This window comes from Brachyistius frenatus, unplaced genomic scaffold, assembly GCF_029030835.1.
Source record: "Brachyistius frenatus isolate BFR_SWC_R1_liver_20210118 unplaced genomic scaffold, ASM2903083v1 Contig_55, whole genome shotgun sequence".
Taxonomy (NCBI): domain Eukaryota; kingdom Metazoa; phylum Chordata; class Actinopteri; family Embiotocidae; genus Brachyistius; species Brachyistius frenatus.
The window spans coordinates 486,260-507,720 of record NW_027210654.1 but is presented as its reverse complement, the minus strand read 5'-3'; the positions used below and the strand labels follow the sequence as shown (position 1 = coordinate 507,720).

The 21,461-nt window shown below is 41.4% G+C and overlaps 4 protein-coding genes across 6 annotated transcripts in view; 1 reads left to right on the top strand and 3 right to left on the bottom strand.

The window, feature by feature from the left end:
* The window catches only part of srgap1a (SLIT-ROBO Rho GTPase activating protein 1a), an 86,760-nt gene extending 79,219 nt beyond the window's left edge, over window positions 1-7,541 (bottom strand). For all 3 annotated transcript variants that reach the window (XM_069705277.1, XM_069705278.1, XM_069705279.1), the window contains exon 1: window positions 6,815-7,541. In XM_069705277.1, the coding sequence (XP_069561378.1) occupies window positions 6,815-6,878 (64 nt within the window). In that variant the 5' untranslated portion in view covers window positions 6,879-7,541. The remainder of the gene's footprint in view (window positions 1-6,814) is intronic.
* A 569-nt stretch (window positions 7,542-8,110) lies between these two features.
* On the bottom strand, window positions 8,111-13,293 carry rxylt1 (ribitol xylosyltransferase 1). The gene is made up of 6 exons (XM_069705248.1): window positions 13,067-13,293; window positions 12,733-12,915; window positions 11,798-11,900; window positions 11,328-11,642; window positions 11,019-11,189; window positions 8,111-9,918 (listed from the first exon to the last, which is right to left on the bottom strand). Exons 1-6 carry the CDS (start codon window positions 13,212-13,214, stop codon window positions 9,516-9,518), a joined length of 1,323 nt encoding a protein of 440 aa, XP_069561349.1. The 5' UTR covers window positions 13,215-13,293; the 3' UTR covers window positions 8,111-9,515.
* A 224-nt stretch (window positions 13,294-13,517) lies between these two features.
* On the top strand, window positions 13,518-15,598 carry LOC138624767 (cytochrome b-c1 complex subunit Rieske, mitochondrial-like). Its single transcript, XM_069705247.1, has 2 exons — window positions 13,518-13,732; window positions 14,875-15,598. Exons 1-2 carry the CDS (start codon window positions 13,621-13,623, stop codon window positions 15,483-15,485), a joined length of 723 nt encoding a protein of 240 aa, XP_069561348.1. The 5' UTR covers window positions 13,518-13,620; the 3' UTR covers window positions 15,486-15,598.
* Window positions 15,599-17,746: 2,148 nt separating this feature from the next.
* On the bottom strand, window positions 17,747-19,313 carry LOC138624837 (protein C19orf12 homolog). The gene is made up of 3 exons (XM_069705381.1): window positions 19,202-19,313; window positions 18,657-18,817; window positions 17,747-18,524 (listed from the first exon to the last, which is right to left on the bottom strand). The coding sequence occupies exons 2-3, from the start codon at window positions 18,814-18,816 to the stop codon at window positions 18,259-18,261; spliced, it is 426 nt and encodes a 141-aa protein (XP_069561482.1). The 5' UTR covers window position 18,817; window positions 19,202-19,313; the 3' UTR covers window positions 17,747-18,258.
* Window positions 19,314-21,461: the final 2,148 nt, after the last annotated feature.

The window sequence follows — 21,461 nt, the reverse complement described above, 5'->3', positions numbered from 1 at the left end:
AGGTAACATCTTGAGCATAATGAGGCTTTTCTTGTGCAGTAGATGAACCCCACAGAGGTCAGCTTCAATGCCCAGCAGGTTAATGATGAGTATCTGAGCCAAGAAGCAAACCACAGCTTACTAAAAACAAACTTTTAATTCTTGTTAACATGTTCATATGTTTTTGTTTTTTTTATATGTTTGAAGATATATCATGAGTGAAATAAGCACTCATTACCATGGTTGAGGTTTTCTGTTTTGGAACTGTAGTCAAAGTTTGATAGTCTTAAAAACACAGATTCAGACAGGAAGGGTTTCATATGTCACACATCTCAGGAACCAATCACATCAGCATGTGTGGTAAGGCTGTCCATATCATGCAGTTTTGGCAGCAGGGCAGCAGTGGAGGGGAGGGGAAAGACAGAGGCGGGGACTATTTGCATATCCATAGATCCAGGCATACCGATTGAAGGCAAAGGTGTTCAGTTACATTTAAGTCACTTTAAGGCATCAGGGAATTTTATTTTCTCTAAAATACATTCTAAATACGAAATTTTATACCTAGGAATGAGTTTTAAGGTGTTCAATCTATGCAGGAGGGAAACTTTAATCGACTGTTCTGGTCAATCAAGCCCTTGACGTGGAAAAGAAGTCAAGGTGGCAAATGTCGTATTGTTTGAATAAACGCAGAAAGCAAGAACCCACAAGAAAATGTTACATTTACAGAATACTAAAAAGCTTTCACCGCCGTTAACCACATAAACGACTTACATCCAACAGATGAATCAGCTGAACACACACACAGGCGCAGATTAAAACAAGTCAACCAAGTTGGACCTTATGACCTCCGCCTTCACTTATTCCTGCCCTGACCTCATACCGTCCTCTCCCCTCCCCTCCCCCCAATCTCCTTCCCCCTAATCCAGCCCTAAATGGGTGGCAGGCAGCAGCATGGCCTGATGGTCAAACTGTGTCTGTCTGCCTTCCTGTCTGTCCATCTGCTGGGTCCCAGCAGTGCTTCAAAGGAATTAAAGTTGTCCAGAAAGTGGCCAAAATATCTCCCCAATCCCACTTTAACTCCCTTTTATTTCAAGTTTCCCCTTTCAGTTTTTTTTTTCTTTTTGTTTTACTTTTCTATAACTATGGTCCAAATCCATTTACACCCTGTACCTCCTATTAGGTAAAACAGTGCAGCCTCTGAATCTCATCCAGCTCATTATCATGCACTCACAGGTAGTCTTCTCTATGTCCTTAATGACCAACAGAGAGCGGGGGGAAGGTAGCAGTAGGACATGGCACGGTCAACTTTTCAATGAAAAAACTTTTTAATCTATGCATGATTCATTCTCAGTCGGAACAGCGTCAGTACGGGTCACGCTTTCTGTGAAGAAATTGAAATAACCAGTGTTGATGCTGGAAACAATACACCAGGCTTCTTGTTGGTTTGGTTTGGGGAATACAGGGACATGGATTAGGGCTGGTTTGGTAAGGGTCGGGGGCTGCAGTGATGTCCTGGTGGCCTTTGTGGCTCCAATGAAAAGCCCAGCAGGGAGCATAAAGCCTTGGTTTTGCCCAGCAGAGTTTATTAAAACTGCAAAAAGGGTGAGTGGCCACAGATGGTGCTGTCAATAACAATTCAGCCAGCCATGCAAACGCACGTTCATGCAGAAACGCCACACCCAGGGCCATACCACCGTTTGGAAACACACGACAGACACACAAACAGTTATAGAAGGAGGGGTGGTAAAAAAAACAGATGGTAAGTGTGTGAATGGACGTGTGATGCTGTGGAGAAGTGCTCCAGGAGGCATTAGAATTCCATTAGTCTTTCAGCCTCTAACCCATATCAACACCTCAGAGATGCTGCAAAGATGGAGCATCGCAGATCCACCAGTATCCACTGTGGAGTAAGACTTACAACTTCACTGCTGCGGGAAGTGTTTAAGAATTTGTTTCTCAGCTTTATAAAGTAGCTGTTTATGTTTATTGATGAGCTGAGCAGAAAATATATGGCAGAGATTGAAAGTAGTTAAAAAAAAAAAAGAAAGGAAAAAATAAGTTAAATCTGAGCCTGTACATGAAGAGAGGCACTTCATCACATGACTCCGTCAGCATGCTGTTAATGGGACAGGAAAAGGTCATGTTGTAGTGACAGCCTGCTTCAGATCCACTCGCACCCCTAAACTCACAACTGACAATATTTACTAAACGAGAACGCAAAGGTGACAAAAGGACATTCATGTCTCTATCGAAGTCTCGATTGGACTTGGATGGACCCAAAGCAAAGAATATCATAAAGCATCCGTTCCTACAATAAACCACTAATCTGTTATGTCAATGGAAAGAACCAACTGTTGACAATTTCAAGTTACATGTTGAGTAAAAAAAACACAGTTTCTCAAATATGCTGCACTTTTCTCGTTTCATATTACTAAAAAAAAAAAATCATACAAAGACACACTGGACTTTGTGATGTGATAGGCATGTTTTTAGATGATTGATAACCTGGATAAGCATTTACTTAAAACAATTATTATTAAATTAAATTAAAAACAATTATGACTGGAAACAAAACAAAACAGGACAAAATCATGGAGACACATTCCTGTGTTACACTTCGACTAAAAACATCTGATGTAAAATTGGTTAGAAGCTGTTTAATGTTGGTGTCTCTAATGTGTGAATGTGATGCTGGTTTGAATAAAAGCCAATCAAGAGACTTAAGGACCAATTTCAGGTTCCATCTGTGAAATCACTATTTCTTTTTCTAAATGGGCTACTTGTTAAAGCGTTCCCAATGTTTTATAATGTAAAATGTATTTTTTTTCCAGCAAGATGAGCCTGAAGGATATTTCTTAATAAAGAGACGGCAGCTTCAGCAGTCCAAACACTCACACATTCGACTGTAATCGACCCATTAAATGGCCGTTATCGGTTGTCATTGGGACCGTAGATGTGGCTAGTAAGAGCCTGCTATGTCTCATAGTTATGATTGTTGGGACAGGACCAGCGACAATTATACTGGACCTTTTTTGTTCAATAAACACATAGATAACATGGTGACACGGTTGCAGTTTGGTTAGGTTTAGGCACCAAAACTACTTGGTTAGGTTGAGGAAAAGATGACGGTTTGAGTCAAAATAAGGACGTTACACAAGTGGCATTGGTCATGTAAGTTAAATACCTGACTTAAATTCACTTACTGCATGTATGGTACTTGAAATAAGCCAGGGTTGACTTCTGTTTTCCCACATATTTGATCCATCCAACCTTCTATTTACGCAAACTTGATCACTTTCTATATTTCCTCGCTTGCTTCCTCCAGTCACAATTACGATGGTCACTATATGGAAGTGGATGTGACCTTCTGGCCTTCAATAGGTGCAGTTTGCCCTGTTTGAACATTGGACTGAACCAAATGGGGGATAACAGCCTAGGAGGTATTAGTAAGTATATTTGGGACAGAGACTCTACACTCCATCATATACTGAAGTCTGGTGACATACTGGATTTATTTCAACAAAAACCACGAAAGACCGATTTAAAGTGAAATTCAAGTTTTAACTCCACATAATCCTCAGATACAACATTTGTGTCACATCTGGATTTCATGATGGATAGTGATCAACACATACATGCACATCTTCAGCCATTCAACTGGACAGTAATATGTCCACTCTTTGTGATATGAATCAACTATTTGGGCTTTTAACCACAAGACAAATCCTATTCATTGGAAATATAATCAAGACCCCACCACCTAAGAGCAGTTTCCTGCCTTTAATCCCTCTGCGTACAAACATAAACAGACCACTCTGTTTGAGTATGCGGAGGGGCAAGGCTCTGATTATAAACAGCAGCGAAGGCAGGTCAAAGGGCAGCCTTTATAATGATACAGGAGAGGACCCCCTGTCAGAGGCTCAAGGGGTCCTGCCATCTGAGTCACGACCCCCAGGCCACAAACAGCAAGCCACAGTCTGACATGAAAGCCACACTTTGGCAGAGCTGCAAATGCTCTGTTCCACCAGTCTACAGAAAAAGAAAACATCCAAAGAACCCAAAACCGTCTTCCCCCTTAAAATGTCTGTAATTGGCTGCAACTGATGTGCGCTATAATGCACAAGCAAATTCCTTTGTCTTAACGCAATCTTCTTAATGTTTTTGTTTTTCCAAAACAAGCCGAGTCTTCATGTAGCTGCCAATTCTTAGCAATTAGCAAAAATTAAATCCCCAAGCCACAGAGCTTTTTCAATAAAAAGGATCATTTCCTTCAATTCGAGAAATCACATCCATTTTCATTTCATCTGTGGGAGGTTTTGGAAAAAAAAAAGGGCTTTCGGAGGGTGCTTAAGAAGTGAATGTCAGCCGAATGACAAGCCGTAGTAGTGTCGAACAGTAGTGTCAGCTGGCTTTCAGGCAGTCACCATAGAAAAGTACATGAAATACCTCATATAGTGGATTTGAATAGGAATCCCACTCAGCACACACTTTCTCTCATAAAAAATATCAAAAGAGTGTGGATATAAAAAAAAAAAAGATGATTCTCAGAAAGAAGATGAATTGTTGGTGTAAATATGCGTAGTTGCAGGATGACAGTGCACGTGCTTCCTGTCAAAATCAGGGCAGAGGGCTTCAGGTCGATGCAGTTATGTAAGATGGAGCAACAACTGACCGGCAGATTTGTCGAAATATTTGGAAAATCAGACAAATTTTTAAGCCGTGAGACGGAGGGGGATGCAGGCCAGAAGATCAAACATGAGCTCCAGCTGTTTTCTGGGCCGCTTCGTTTTCGACTTCTTGAGTAATCAATGACTGTTCACCAGAGTCCGCCTCTGGCTGTCACAGGTCCACTGCAGCTGTGATCCCACTCATTATCACTGCAAACTCCTCACTCGTAAAAAGGCTTCGCAACTGCAAAATCAAGAGCTGCTCTAAAACAGAATACTTAATGTTGAATGGATGCAAACAAAAAGCACATCACCAAGCATTTTCTTCCCGTTCTAATTGCTCATATCCTAATGAGTCTGGCAGCTATTTTTCCAAAACGAACAGGAGTCATCTGACCTACTAAAGACTCCCATTGTTATCCTTGACAACAAGCATACACCCAATAACTTTTGGAGCGATGATATGGTATGTCTGCATATGCTGAAACTAAGCAGCGTGTTTCTCTGGTTTATTACATGTCTCTGACAAAAAAAAAAAAAAAAAAGAATTTGAATCAAATGAAATAAAGCAACTCTCAAATTCAACACCACAGTACAGTACTTTATGCAAATAGCGAGGCACTGCCTGTGACATTAACTCCCCATAGAAAAAAAAATATCCTCACAGGAGTATTTACAATACATGACAAGCTTCAGAGCATTAGCCTGAGGATTTGATTCAGCATCTGCAACAAAACAATCCACCTGAGCACAGATTTACTGAGGCTCCAGTGGTCCTGTCAAGCTATCAACAGCTATTCTCAGCATCAGGTTGTTGTTATTTTCCCACTGGGTTCTGCATGACAAATGAGAGGCTTCGTCATGTTCAGCATCCCCTATGACTGTGCATCATCCTTTATTACAGGCTGAAAGCCCTTAGTCATTCTCGCAGGGAAAAGAAAGGGTCCTGAACATTCCTTGTAAATGAGAGCCTGTGCTCGGCCACATGCACATGCTGGTAATTCCTCAAGCAGCTTCTTCTCTCTGTGACCCCCACCTTAAAACCCCCACCGACCTCCGCTCACCTCCCCTCTTGTGAATAGGTGGTATTTCAGCATTGCTAAAGCCACCAAAGAACAGAGCTGGCTGGCTGGAGGCCAAATCCCCATGGTTACCCTGGAGCAGCAACTGCCTCTTTCCTGTGCTGGTCTGTCTGGGTATAAACTACCCCTCTGCTCTGCATGCATGGGGGACTTGAAGGAGACAAGATAAGTTAGGGTGGCACCATTATGGTGTCTTACACGCCTCTAAATCACCAGCCTAAATCAGCACACATACTAGTTGGATGTCTTTAAGTGTGTGCTGTGTGAGTGGGTTTGTGACATGAAGCAGGAAACAAAAGGAGGTATGGAATAGTAAATAAAGCACCTAAAGCAATAGTTTTTTTTTCTTGAGTGCCCCTGAGCAACACAGTGAATCCTAATAATGCATGTGTGCTGCCTCAACTTGTGCTTCCCCCCCCTCCCCCTCCCCCTCCCCTCTTCAGTTTCATAATCTTGCTGTAATGCTGTGGGAACAATGCGGTAACTACAAAGTCTCTCGCCAACTAATAGTAACAGGTTGTTAAAAGACATCAACATATCAAAAATGCACCAGACCAAGCAGGAACAGGAGCACGTATTTCAGCAGGAAAAAAAAAAAAAAAAAAAAAAGGCTGTATTTGACTGGAAGTACAAACTATTTTTAAAGGGTTTAAATACATGTGAAGGATAGTGATTTCTCTTCTGTGGACCAGTGGTCAGTCTGCCGTGCACTTTCATTGGCTTTCACATGTAAGACTCCCCCCCCTACCCCCATCCCCTCCCCTCCCCCACCTACACTCATCTGCCAGGCATTTATTTTGTTAATTCCATTTATCCCCTTGTAATGCTGTCATTCAATATCAGTCAACTGCTTTAGGCACGCAAGTAATTCAACATTAGTTACACGAAGATGAATGTTCTGGATGTACATGTACATGTACTAGTTTGCCTTGCAGTAAAAGCCAACAGGCGTCTTATTTCACCCACTTTACTCGTATACTTTTAACGCACCACCATCTCCGGCTATGACTCATGCAGGTAGTGATGAAACGAGCCTGGTCCCAATTAGTCTTTTTGCTCCCCGCGAAACATTTCACCTTCCCTTACCTTTGACTTGACTCTCGTACTCCGCGATGATTTCTTTATCCTTTTTGAACCTCGGCGTGGACATTTTCTGTCTTCCTGCGCCCTAAGCTTGTTGTAAACTTCTTGTGGGGAAAAAAAAAAAAAAAATGTTTGTCAACAAGCGGGATCCTAAAGCAGCCAACGCATCCCACGCAGGACGAGAAAAATGAACGCCAGAATGACTCTTTATAAAAAAAAAAAAAAAAAAAAGGTTTTAAGACCGCAAGAAGAAGACTTGGATCAAGAGGAAATCGTTTAGCACTTCATTGTTCCTCTTCCTTCTGGATAAGCGGTGGATACGCAGCGGGGCCAGCGCGCAAACCCGCTCTAAACCATTGAATATCCCTCAACTATCAGAGCAGTCGGCACGGCGCAACAGCACTGCCGCCGCTACCACAGAAGAAGGAGGAAAACAATCACGCAAGTTTCGGGGGCTCCGTTTCCACAAGTAGTGCCAGCAACCGGTCCGAAGGGTTCCAAAGTCGAGCGTGTGTGTGTGCGTGTGTGTGTGCGCTTTTTCTTTTTTTTTTTTCTTTGGGTTGTGGTTTCCAGTTTGGGACCCGGGCGAGCAGCACACACTTTCCTCCTCCTCCTCCTCCTCCCCCCCCGTTTCTCTCGCTCTGTCTCCCTCGACGGTTTCTTCTTCTCCCCCACAACTCCCAGCAGGCTCAGAGGCAGACAGGGCAGGCCGACTGCAGCACACAGCAGCTGGAGCCAGGCAGGGAGAGGAGAGGAAGGACACGGAGGGAAGGAAGGGAGGGGGGGGAGGGGGAGGGAGGGATCTGCTCACACGCAGGCAGCTAGTGGACATCAGTGGACTGACACTCCCGCTCCCAAATCTGAATCTGACGTTTGTCCTTATTAGTCAGCACCTGAGACAGACTACTTTAAGATTTTACTTCTAAAATCACTGTTGTTGTTGTTGTTTTTTTTGTCATTAAATATATCCAGGTATTTAAATGTTGAATTTCATCTAAATTAAAGATTATTATATTAAAACATTAAAGAGTCAAAAGAAGAACTCACAGACAGGTTTTTTTTTTTTTTTTCAAATATGCAGACTACAGTCCGACCGATACTGAGGTTTTTTTTTTTTTTTGGGGGGGGGGGACCGATATCAGCGAGGAAACATTCTGATATCGATCTTTTGGCCGATTCTCCTTATATATAGCCTTTATATACCATATATATATATAAACACACATTTCTTGCAACTATCCTTTCTTTATATGTGCATCAAACACGTTTGAAGCTCGCTTGTCACAAAGATGTCACCAATTAATTAATTTAAAGTTTATTGCCCAAATTTCCCACAACAATCTTTTTCTGCATTATGTTCTGTAAAAAAGTTTTCATATCGGTCAACATAGGAAAAACACCAAAACCAATATAACTCAAATAGACAAATATCGGCTGATTTATTGGTCGGGCTCAAATCCTGACATCAAAGTGCTGTACCAGATAGTATTAAAAGTATAGATGCATAGGGTCATTAAAAGCTGCAGCTGAAATACACCCAGAAACCCCATATTACATAAGTGTGTCCACGTATCTTATATACATAGCCTATATTTTATTGTTCTTTAAAAGAAACAAAAAAAACATTAGACTTTATTTTTGAAGCAATCACAATGCTTTTTCTCAGTTATATTACTTGATCTGTGTTAGTTTGTTAAACTCAAAAGTTTACGTTCCTCTTCAACCTTTTTTCAGCTTGAAACAGCGTCTGCCTTAAACTTCAGCTAAGATCACTGCATCCACTGAAATTTAACTGATCCACAGCGCCATCTGCAGGTACAATAAATGGTCTGCCCTTGTATAGGGCTTTATCACCTTATCGGTGGCAAAGCGCTTTTTACAGTTTTCCATTCACACACACACACACACAAGCTGCCATGCAAGGTGCTCGCCATTAGGAGAACATTCACACACCACATGGCATGCCATAGGGCGCAATTTAGGGTTCAGTGTCTTGTCCAAGGACACTTAGGCATGTGGACAAGGGTTTGGGAATCGAACCAACAACCTTCCGATTGGTGGGCAACCCGCTGTACCACCTGAGCCACAGCCTCCCATAAAAGTACAACACAAGCACATCTACAGATTTCTGTTTAAGACAACACTCCACTATTTTATTGCACGTTCCAAAAAAAATAAATATCCATGCAGCACAGCACTGAAATAAATAGAAAACATAATTATTTTGTTAGGGTTTGACCAGAAAAGTGCAAGTCACACCAACAACATCCTTTGCAAACTGCTCACAAATACAAAATAGATTTACAGAATGTACCATTTTCAAAGGCCTAAAAACACAATCTCATTCCACACTGCTTTTTTTTAGTGTTTCCTAAAAACACAGTTTAAAGTACAAACAGAGATATAAAATATACTTAAAGTAAATCATAGGCTTTAAAATGCAAAGGCAGCTTACAATTTGTGATGTCTTAATGCCTGTACATTCCACCATTGTAAACATTTAGATGATAAATATACATACATATAATGGGGCCCTTTAAATGACTAGTAATGGCAGCTTTAAAATTGGCTACATATATAAATGGTTTTATAATAACCTGCACCAGAATATTACACCAAACATCACCAGGTTCACAATGCCAGTAGTACATCACATTTCTCCACAAACCACAAAATAAATTAAACGAATGTTAAAGCACCACAGTCAGACACTTTTAAAGAAAGTCTCCTCGATGACCTCGGTGAACCTTTCCTTCATCTGCTGACGGAAGCTGGAGTACCACTCCAGCAGCCTCCGCCTCCTGTCCACCCTCTGCTCCTGGCTCATCCCTCTCTCCCTCTCCAAGATGGCCGGCAGCTCCTTCCAGTCGCTGATGAAGATGAAGGGCGCTCCTGCAGCTTTGAGGAGACGTAGCGGGGAGCTGGACCCTACTGCACAGCTCCCAGGTGTCAGTACATCTTCCACCACAGGCACTGAGCCGTAGGAGCAGGCCTCGTAGATGCGGTAACACTCTGTGTTAATCCCGACTGGACAGAGTGTGATCTCGCTCTGGGCCAGAGCTGTCTGATAGCGTCTCAGACTGTCCGCTGTTTCCTGAGGGAGCCACCTGGGGCAAGGAGGGAGGAGAGGGTAATTCAAGTTAACGATTTAAGCTACCGTAAAAGTATACAAGATAAATTCCAGTACCGTTTCATCTAGACAAGTTATAGCTACCTCACCTTAGCTCCATTTACAATGTGACAATTTTATTTTCCAGGTTTTTTTGGTTAATTTGAAATATGTGGTGCTGTGATAGAAGTACTAACAACACCCATTAAATTATAATACTGACAGGAAGACATTCTAAAAACTGTTACTTACCACAAAAGGTAGTGGAATATGGTCTAAGAACAAAGATATCCCACAGCCCCAGATTTGAAGAACCCAATGAAAAGTTCTAAGTAAGCTGCCTTGTAGTGTGTTTTGGTCAAATTTGCTAATCATTAGTACTTGTTTATAGTCTTTATAGCTTGGCTCTGCCAGACCATTGCTCACAACTTCTGTGTTCTTCACCGAGTATAGACTGGAAACCCTGCTCGCATTAATGATAGTTCAGACATTCTGAAGAGTGGCCCAACGGTAGTCATGGACAACTGGTTACATGCTGCTTCAGTAGTTTCAAAATTAAGCCGAGCCCATTCGAATGCAATGACTGGAAAAAATTCTTCATCGAGAGTAGCGAGACCCATCTATGCACGCAGTGAGAATGGCTCTGGTAACACCAGGATATATTCTTTGTGGAAATAAGTAAAATAAGGCCTTAGAATGGACAGAAGGACAATGCATCAGCTGTTCCAGAGAAAAACCAAGTGATGAATGTTTGTATTGATACGGCAGTCATTTATGATTTATTATATCCAGGTTTCTTTTCTTGATGTTGATGGGATTAAACAATTGGGCCTCTGAAGTCATGTCAGTCCCTAAAACTTGATCTAATTACTTGAAATTCACTGCACAAGATTTAAAACAAAATGAACAACAACAGCTTTACCATAGTTTTATGTTACAAACATACACGAGGAAGCTCTCTGTGAGAGGAATATGTTGATATTACTATACTAAATATCTGTATTTTTTTATATAATAAGGAAACATACAAATGATGCAGTCATGAAAACAAAAAATATAGGCTTTATTCTTCCATTATAAGAATTAAAATGAGCTTACTTTTCTCTGGCAGCAGTGATGCATTCCTTATCCAGGCCAGACTGCTTTAGCACATGCATGAGTGTTTCTCTGGAGGAATTCTTGTAAACGGTTCCTAAGAAATTACAGAGGTATGGCCGGTTGGAGGTAATCAGCTGGGCGTTCGGCCTGATCATAGGAAACTGTCTGTACCTGCACAGAGACAAAAACCCACAGCAATATGTTAGATAGTGTTAGTCATTTCAAAAGACAACCTCACACAGTTGCGTCTACTGACGCTGAGCACCAACGATGTACACATACACACAAGAGGACTAAGGAATTACATACGTGGCAACACCAAGAGGCCACTGGAAGACATCCTTGTCGTTGACCCAGGGGCTGTCGTACACTAGAAAGAGCAGATCCACAAAGCCACCATTTCTCTTTAAGTGTGGGCTGATCCAGTCGTTGTTGCAGTGCTCATTGCCCAGTAGGACCACAGCCACATGAGACACTGTATGGGACTGAACCATAGCCTGGACATGCTCCAGCCATCGTGTGGAGTAGTCAACCTTCTGCTGCTCACGGCCATTGAGAATCAGAACCAGGCTGTTCATGTCCAGAGGGACGTGACCCTGGACCACAGCAGGACCAGTGTAGAAACTTAAGACAGAGAGTTAACAGTAAGGGGAGGAAGAATAAGTCATGATGGTATGTTTTCTTTAGTGGTTATTAAATAAATTGGTGGAGTGTCAAATGCAGACAATTTTTTTTTTTTTTTAATTTTTTATTAAACATCCCATCTGTGACTTGTTTACCTGAAATCGATCTTTCCTGACTGCAGCTCCCCTTCTCTCCATTGTGCTATCTTGTCAGTAGGGGTGAGGGGTCCTTCTAGAATATGTTCCCAAAGGTAAAGCCCTGTGGAGAAAAGAAGGGCTCAATGCAATTAACTACCAAAGTTAAAATCTCAAAACATGCAGTACCATTTTGTTGGAACTCCTACGCCATCAGATTGCATCACTTTCACTAAATAATGGATAGAAAAAATTAACCAAGCAGCAATAGGAGAAGGAAAAAAGGATCTATAACAAATCATAATCTGTTGGGGTTTTTTTGTGTGAGGAAATTATAATATTTTAAGCCTTATTCCAAATGATAAAAATGACAAAGAGGATATTATGTGATTTTGTCTTGTTTAACAACGTGTGGCTGCAAAATGTAAGCTTAAAATGTTGGCCATGCTATCGGTCTACTAACATAAGGACCACAACTGCCAGAATACACAAGCTTTTTCCACTTAAGCTGTTAGATTTGATGCAGTTTTTCCATCTCACTGCACTAAGTATTTACTTATTTGTGTTTTGTAAGGTTTTACATTGTTTCACTTATGTCATTTAAATTTCTTATTTCTTTATTGTTTTAGTTGAGAGAAGAATGAGGTTTTTTCTCCCTGTGCACTTATGTATGAATTAATGACGATAATTTAAAAGAAACTTTGGAAAATGATGTCCCAAAATAACCAAAAAGCCAAGCTGAGTTATTTCCGCATTTTATCCGATTTTTTTTTCCAGTTTAATTTATTCAGTCAGAGATCATACTAAAACTTCAGTTTTAAAGAGATCAAACCCTTTTGGATAAAAACAAACAAACAAACAAACAAACAAAAATGCCTTGGCATTGGTGTGATTGCAGCACAGACCTCCTCTGCAGGCTGTGACCCACATTAATAAATTAGTATACAAGGACTCACCAATGGCAGCTTTCCCCCAGATCTGGACCTTGTATCTTTTGGGTTTGTTCTTGTCGATCCTACCCAGGTGCTGTTTGAAGGCCTCCCTTTTTTTGTTCAGAGCAGAATTGTACTCCACCTGTTCATCTTCCCACGGGTTCCAGTCCTCTGCAAGAAATGGAGCACCGCCACCTCTGACACCACCTGCAAACACAACACATTCCGCTTATTTCCACGCACTTACTTTTTACTCACCACACACCATGAGAAAGGGACACATATTTAACTATCGGTCTATTTTTGGTGGCCTTCGCGCTACAGACAAAATACAACGGTAATTGTGCAGTGATATTACCCGACGGTGCCCCCGTCTCTTTCTTCACCACCCTGTGAACGCGGGAGATTACTTTGGTGCTGAAGAAGACATTATATGCAGCATAGAGTGAAAATGCCACATATGCAAAAATAACGAAAAGGAATAGTTTTCTTTTTGGTATTTTCATGTTTCTTTTCACTTTTGCTCAGGTTACCATTGTGTAGCTCGTCTCCGATTTTTATGCGCGGACCCGTGTTTACATCACGAGGACCTGTGATATAGGTGTCTAAGAGAAATGCCTGGACGAAATAAGCGATTTTCTTTTTTCTTTTTTTTTTTTTACGTACATGGGTAGTTTTAGCACTTATAATACAATTATTGCCGTTTTGAAACGTTTATATTCATTCAGAAACAGCACGGTGATACGTTTATTTGAAACCGATAAGGCACTCTGGTCAGACGCACGTTACGTACACGGAACGTATGAGGCGGAGCGAGTTTCTGGTAACGCAGATCACGGTGGTACACTAGATTTGTACACGCAAGGTCGCGTCCCCAACTGCAGGGGTGGAAGTCTGCTATTTTGCCTAAAGATGATGTCTCTAGCCGCTCGGACTGGGGCTATGTCCCCCTACTTTCAAGCAACAAAATCCACAGTTAAAAGCCTGGTGTTCCCCGGAGCCAAGGAGCTGGTGCCCGCTGCTGGTGAGGCCGAATGGCGGACTCGATGAGCTTCCTGATGTAACGCTTAAACTTGACATACCGGCATCTTCCTGATGAGTGACCGTTTCGGTGTGGTGTAATGTGTAAAGCTGCTATATACGTGTAATTTCAGGCCACTTATTGTCTGCAAACTATTGCTAACGACGACCTGTGACTCGCAGGAAAGTAGCGAATAAATTAGTAGTAAAAAAGAGGTTTTAAAGTCCGAAATGTACCATGTTTATAAAAAAGGGTTTGGTAGGTCAACGGTTTGTATCACTGGTTTTGTTACTATCCGTTATGATGATCCAGTTTCAGATGATCATCAAAAACAACGTTTTTAAAAAGCAGAACACCACATATTCACTTTCCTGTTGCTGACCATTTGTTTGTGTTGGTTTTGTAGTTATGATGGCAAACATCTCTTTGGTTTTGTTCTGTTGGTCAGACAAAACGAGCAATTTGAAGATGTCAACCTGGGCTTTCGTAAATCTGATCATTTATTTATTGTATACAGACTGAACAACTAATCGGTAATCTGTTAATTAAGAAAATAATCCTCCCATTGTACATGGTAATGGGGAAAAAAACATCAACTGTAGACCTGATGTAAAGTGCTTTGTAGGATACGTGTTAATCCTGATTTAGACTGTTAAAATGGTTGAAAAGTTCTATGTATGTAAATCAGTATTGATTTGATCCTCAAATGATCCTCAAATAGATTTTTTTAAATAATTGTTTACCATGTGAAAAGCGAAGTCATCCAATTCCCAAGGTCACATGAATGCACCAGTAACAATAAACAATTAGATCCACAATCAATGCTGCATTGAATTGGAGAACCCTTTGATATTGGGTGTACATCTGTAAAGATTCTGAGTCATACAGGTCATGGTCAATCTAAATCATATCAAAAGGCAACTGGACTTTCTTGAAATTCTTGAAGGATTTCCCCCCCCCCTTATCCGAAAGGCTTCTACACTTCGGTTTAGTATTGGAGAAAAAATACAAATGGATTTTGACGGAGGATTGTAGAAGTAAATGTTAAAAGTACAAAAAATTGCTCTGTGAATGATGGGTATTTTTAGTTTGAAAAAACAAGTATAGCTTGATGTCTAAACTGCATATGTGTCATGTCTTTCCAGCTCTGGGAGGAATCCGCCTCGCCCACACAGACATAAAGATTCCGGACTTCTCAGACTACCGTCGTCCTGAGGTCATGGACCCCAACAAGTCCTCTCAGGACAGCAGTGAGGCCAGAAGGACATTCTCCTACCTGGTGACCGGAGCCGCCACTGTGGTTGGTGTCTATGCGGCCAAGACCGTGGTCACCCAGTTCGTGTCCTCCATGAGTGCGTCAGCCGATGTCCTGGCCTTATCCAAAATTGAGATCAAGCTGGGTGACATCCCAGAAGGCAAAAACATGACCTTCAAATGGAGAGGGAAGCCCCTGTTCGTCCGTCACCGCACAGAGAAGGAAATCGCCGTCGAGGAGGCCGTGAATATCGCAGAGCTGCGTGACCCCCAGCACGACAAGGATAGAGTGATGAACCCCAAGTGGGTCATTGTTATTGGTGTGTGCACCCACCTGGGTTGTGTGCCCATCGCTAATGCCGGAGAGTTTGGGGGCTACTACTGTCCTTGCCATGGCTCCCACTATGATGCTTCAGGAAGAATAAGGAAGGGACCTGCTCCTCTCAACCTGGAGGTTCCCTACTACGAATTCCATGATGATGACATAGTCGTGGTGGGATAAACACTGGAGGTCTGACTCAGCTCCTCTTATATGCATTTTTAGATGGCTCTATATGAGAGTTGGGGCTGGAATAAAATATGTGTATATGATTAATAAATAAATATTCACCTGTATCATTGAGTTCATGCTTCTTTTCAGTTTTAAGTTTTGAATTCCTTTTTCATCATTTAGCTCTTTGATTGATTGTAATTTCCCACTGGAACAAGTAAAGTACTTTATCCCCACTACTTTTAGTATTTTGCCATTAACACAAAGTTTCAAATTTACAGCGAGCTTCACAGGAAAAGGAAGGAAAACAGAAACAATGTCAGACAAATCTGAAGGCTGAAAAAGCTCAAAATAGGAGTAAAACCAAATGAAAAGGCAGAACCAAAACAACAGCCACAACAGGTGAATGAGACTGAATCTAAAAATGCTTCACACGCACTTCAAAAAATAATATATCAGCCAGCCAGCACTTGCACAGGGTTTTGCCAAAGTGACATTCGAGTCTCTTAATCGGGATATCTGAAGACACAATGCTTGAGATTATTGAGCTGCATTCAAGCTCATTAGAGGTTAATGGAGATCTGTCGTTCTCAACTGGTTCACCCTCAGGACCAACATTTTTCCCTCGGTATAAAGTCCCAAATCTTCGAGTCACTCAAATTTATTTCACAAAAAATAGTGCATTGACACACGATGCCTTCATCCACTGTTAAAAACATGAAAAAACAAACAAAAAGCAACTGCAACCAGGGCTAAGAACCAAATGATACAAAAAGGAAGTCTTATTTTGAACCACAGGCATACATAGTTTTCAGTTTAAAGTTTAAAGATGCTTATTAAGCAAAAATTTAACTGTATTAAATGATAAAAGGGCAAACCTGTCTAAAATAAAAATAAAATAAATTAAAACTGCAAGCAGTGATGTACGGGCCCTCGCACTCCGGCGCGCCGCCTCCCCGAAGCCGTCTCCCCGACGTGCGGCGCGCCAGGGACCGCGTATACCCGCTTGAAGTTGATATTTTTGTCTCGTTTCCTGTCTCCAGCAGGGGGCGCTGGCGAGTCGTTTGGCCACGCCCACTCGCAAAACACATTTCAGATGTATGGTCTCACCACGCCGGACGTATGTGACACGTTTCGTGAGGTTTCAAGCATCCTTTGACCTTATCAAAGGCATCTCTTCAGGGGGCGCTCTCGAGCCGTTTGGCCACGCCCACTCGCGACTCCACTAGAATACGAAATGTTTCGCCGGGAGACATATGCGTATCCACTTTCATGAGTTTTTGAATATGATAAAGCCTCCAAAAAGGCAAATCACTTTACGTAAGGATAAGAACAACCAAGAAGAAAAAGAAGAACATCTTTACGAAATACAATTGGGCTTTCGCCCCGATACTCGGTGCTCGGGCCCTAATAATTCCTTGAAAAACAATATGGCTTTCGCACCATAAAAACCAGACTAGCATATCAAGACCACATTCCTTTGCGACAGGTCCGCCTCCTGTTTTACCTCGTGAACGTGTCACAGAGATGAAGTTCAGGTGGTAGGCTCGTTTCACGCGCACACATTTCCCTTTTAACAGCATCGTGCCAGCGTGTGATCAGGGTGTGTCGCAGCAGCACCTCCTCCTCACCATCACACTTTTCACACTTTCACATTCGACGTCGAGCTGGTCGATCCCATGAACCTAAAGTCGGGTCACAATAACCTAAACATGTAGTTGATGATATATTGAGACATTCGAGCCGTTTGGCCACGCCCGCTCGCGAAACACGTATCACATGTATCGTCTCGCCACGCCGGACGTATGTGACACGTTTCGTGAGGTTTCAAGCATCCTTTGACCTTAAACATCAACTTCCTGCGTCACGGCGAGACATCAAACTACAAACTATTTGAAAAGCAAAGAGGGCTGGATAGGAAGATCACTAGGTCAGAAAGGGGCACACGGAATATTTGGGTCAATTCATGATGATGGTTTTTTATTATGAATAGATATGTAAGTACATGGATTACACTAATCACATGCATCCCTTTTATGGTGTCAATTTCAGAGAGAAAAGTAAATGATGAACACAGTAAAAGAGGAGGGGCCTGTTTATGATACTATAAAAACTATTCCATGCAGACACGGTGCTTATAGCAGGTCCTTATCCATCAGTGAAACCAGACCAGCATCTCGCAGGCCATTGAAAATTTCCAACGGACCGTATCTGGTGCACAGACCACAGTTTGAATAGCCCTGTAATAAATTTTGCCAGGCAAAGAGAATCAATGAAGTCCACATTGTTTTTTTTTTTTTATTGAAATATACTGTATACAGATGCTTGCAAATTCATGATAAAATGCGAAAAGGCTGGTAGATGACACCATTACATCACAATAGTTTGGCTCATTCAGCCCACACTGCTCTTCATGTCAATGTGACAGCAGACAGACCCATATGAAAACAGTGTAGCTGCACGGCTCAGTCAGGTCTTAAAATTCAGTAACTTTTAAAGCCAGACATGATTATCAGTGACACTAAAACCAAATAACACCTGCATAATTGATAAGTACACTTCACTTAATAAGATTCCCAGTTATATAACTGGTTTTATAAACACATTTCAAGTGCCTCTACCCAGTGCTACCCGTTTCCTGAATTGTGATAGTGTCTCTACATTTTTACAATAAATTATTTTAGAGTAAATCCAGAATCCCTCCAGCTTAATAAAAAAACAACAACAGTTCACTTCCTTCTCAGACTCCATCCTGCCGAGTCAGTGTTCACACGCTAACAGTGGACTAATCCAAATAGGTCACCTGCGCCTGGAGCTCTTTGGTGACATACCCAATAAGAGCGGCCGTGATCTGCTGCTTCAGGCAGGCGTTGCCCATCACTAGACCCATCAGCTGAGCCACATCTGTCCACTGAATGTCTCCCAGGACAGCCATGACGTCCTGATACAGCTTCTGCCGCTGATGAGGATTGAGCTCCATGATGATCTGAGGCAGTGGTTTGAATTGTCCACTGGTCAGCCAGCAGCCCAGAAGGCCTCCGACGGCACCGCCTGCAGGAGGAGAGGAAAAGGGTGACGAGGTTAGTGATCAGACCAAAGTCACGGTCACTTCAGTGCACCAGTGAGTGACTGATGACTGAAAATATTTGTGTCCGAGTTAGAGGGGCATTGTCCCCCACTCACCCACTGCGATACCCAGAGGACCCCCGATCAAGCCCCCAGCGAAGGCCAGTCCGCCGGCTGCTGCTGCTCCCTTGCCCGAGCCTTTCAACGTGGCCTGAATTTGCTGATTGGCCGATAACTCACAGCACAGCTTCATAACATCGTTGATTCGTTGACACATGCTGCGGATCAGATTTAGGATTTCAGACAGGACAGGAATGAAAACTTTCTCAATTCTCAACATACATACAGGATCACCAAAAGTTTACAATTGTATTTGCCGGTTGCTATTTTGACAAAATCAATTTACGCCGTCGCTTCAGACACTGACATGAAAACAGCAAATTAACAGGAGACTAAGCATGTTGAATACTGTGCCACAAAGTTTAATTGTGTATAATATTAAAAGTACTGATCCCACAGTTCAACATTTGATCGCTCTGATCGCGTCATAAAGTATCATAACGTTACATTGTTTCGTCCGTAGCCCATTTGAACAAAATACTATTTATTCGCTGAGTTCAAGTCGGCTGAATTAACGACAGCGCACTTTATTTTTGACATACCTTTCTGTTTTATCAAACCCGCATCGATAACTCCGGAGTTTATTGTTATCAGAAGTGAAACAGCAATCTGCAACGTTTGCTTCTCATGATTTCTTGGTTTGCTCTATGACCCGAGCCGCAATGCCTGACGGGAACAAAGCACACGCTGCGTTCAGGGGAAGTCGATCCTTCCGGATTTCTTGGGAAACTACCAAAGTGCACGCATGCAGCATGGATGTAACCAACATAGTTTTGTGTCACTGTAATATTTCATGAATCATATACTACTTACTAAAAATGCAATTACTACATGTGTTGTTGTATTTAAAAAAAAAATTGTTTAAATCTATTTTTAATTTTTTAATTTTGCTGTTTAGATTGTAAAAAGAAAGGAAAAGGATAACATTATTCCAAGCAGCATTAATGTGTAAATTACTTAACAACGAGATTTTTATATCGAGGATGTTTCCTTTTTGCTTATGAACTTTCGTTGATGGCTACTATACGTATGGTGTTTTTTTTCCAGGGCTAAATTAAGGTATAAATTGCCCAATAAGGATGACGTTTTTAAATTAAATCTTTATAAACCAAGGGGGTTGTAAGGAGTCACTTATTTGCCTCTTCTATAACATTACCTTCAATTGAAAAGGCAAAGTAAGTTTATTTGTGTTGCCCCTTTCAACCACAAGACAACTCCAAGTGCAAAGTGACAGTGCTATCACAAATTATTACAAATATCTCAATCCATATTTTTTGGAAAGTCTTATTAAAATTCGTTTTTAACTTGTACAGGAATTGCTTTTCATTTGAATGTTTTACCGGGGCTTTGGGTTGCCCTTTCAATTTATAGGTCAGATTAAAGAATTTCTGGCCACCAAACCAAACAATCCCAGTTTGACGTGTTTTAAAGGGTACATTGTAGATTATGTGGTGTTTTTTTTTCCTCCCCGCGACTGATCCTTGTTTCACTTGTTTACAACTGGCACTACTGATATTTCCGACAACTTTTAAAAGCAGCCAAAGCAGCCAATGACCGTCAAACACTGAGGGGGCTGGAACCAAAGATGCATTTTATTACATTTTTAAACCAAACTTCTCCAGCTGCGCTGCTCGAGCGCATTCATCTGCACTGTTTACTGTATGGCCTGTTATATGGATGCGTTTAATTAATACTATTTAATTATTATTTGTAACTGTCCGTGCAGCTACAGGAAGATCAACATGGGGAGGTTTTAAATCCACCACCACTTTCCTAAAACTCTAAAAAAAATATATATATATATATTCACTGGGTTGTTATGTGCAGGTGAGCGCAGCAGGATTTTTTTTTCTTTTTTTTAAATCTCGCTTTACAGTACTGTTTACATTTGTGCAGGCGTCCACATTTACCCAGAGTACACCGGGACACACAGAGGAGCAGATGCGTCAAGCTAGTGCCATATGGTCGTTAAACGGAAACTATAAAGTTTCATCTACAAAATAAAAGTCTGAAATCAGCGAATAAGCAAATGAGATTGTGTTAAATGGTGAAAATTGACACCTTTTCTAAGTACAGTTTTGATGTACATCTTTTTTCTTCAATGTGTCCATCCTAGGCCACCAGTGCAGCTGTCAAATAAATCCACTAATCTAGGAGTAAGGTTATCCATAAGGTATCATTAATGAAAATTGAATAGGTTACAGCAATACCATAATGATGCAACAATGATACACCTCTAAGCATTTTTACTTTTGACATATTGAGAACATCTTATGCATTACAGTGCACTTTTACTCAATGCTTTATGACCAAACTTCCCGAAGCATATAAACTCCTAGGGGCCCCCTAATCTCTGCGGCAGTTTCATGGTAGGAATTAACTCAATTGTAATTTTTTTGTTGAAATTTGGGATTAAGGATTTATGCCTTTAGTGGGTCAGATTTTGCAGTCCTGTCTTGATGAGGGGCCTTGCGTCAAAATCTAGTTCTTAAGGCCGAGAGTCCCTTAGTCCTCAATAAATTCATTTGATGTGTGGTAATCAAATGATCACACAGGGAGTGGGAGGAACAGGGGCATTAATATGGGTTCAGCAACCTATTTTTTTGTCCCTGGAGCATCAGGCAGATTAATCTGGCCATACATTTATAAAAAAAAAAATAATATTACAATGGGGTAAATTTACATGACGGAATTTTTGTAGTTACTGTTATTTTACAAAAAAAAAAAACCCCAAAAAACAACTTTCCATGTACTTCCGTTCATCATTAGGTTTGCATTTTATAATACTTGGAAAAGATTACG

Bases quoted from the DNA above. Each gene is read 5' to 3' on its own strand.
- rxylt1 (XM_069705248.1), bottom strand. From the start codon at position 13,214: ATGAAAATACCAAAAAGAAAACTATTCCTTTTCGTTATTTTTGCATAT. The intron at 11,643-11,797 runs GTAAACAAGTCA...CTCTGTCTTAAG, and splicing joins TCAGGAAAGATCGATTTCAG to TTTCTACACTGGTCCTGCTG. The intron at 11,190-11,327 runs GTATGTAATTCC...GTCTCTGTGCAG, and splicing joins TGGCCTCTTGGTGTTGCCAC to GTACAGACAGTTTCCTATGA.
- LOC138624767 (XM_069705247.1), top strand. From the start codon at position 13,621: ATGATGTCTCTAGCCGCTCGGACTGGGGCTATGTCCCCCTACTTTCAA. The intron at 13,733-14,874 runs GTGAGGCCGAAT...ATGTCTTTCCAG, and splicing joins GGAGCTGGTGCCCGCTGCTG to CTCTGGGAGGAATCCGCCTC.
- LOC138624837 (XM_069705381.1), bottom strand. From the start codon at position 18,816: ATGTGTCAACGAATCAACGATGTTATGAAGCTGTGCTGTGAGTTATCG. The intron at 18,525-18,656 runs GTGAGTGGGGGA...CTCCTCCTGCAG, and splicing joins TCCTCTGGGTATCGCAGTGG to GCGGTGCCGTCGGAGGCCTT.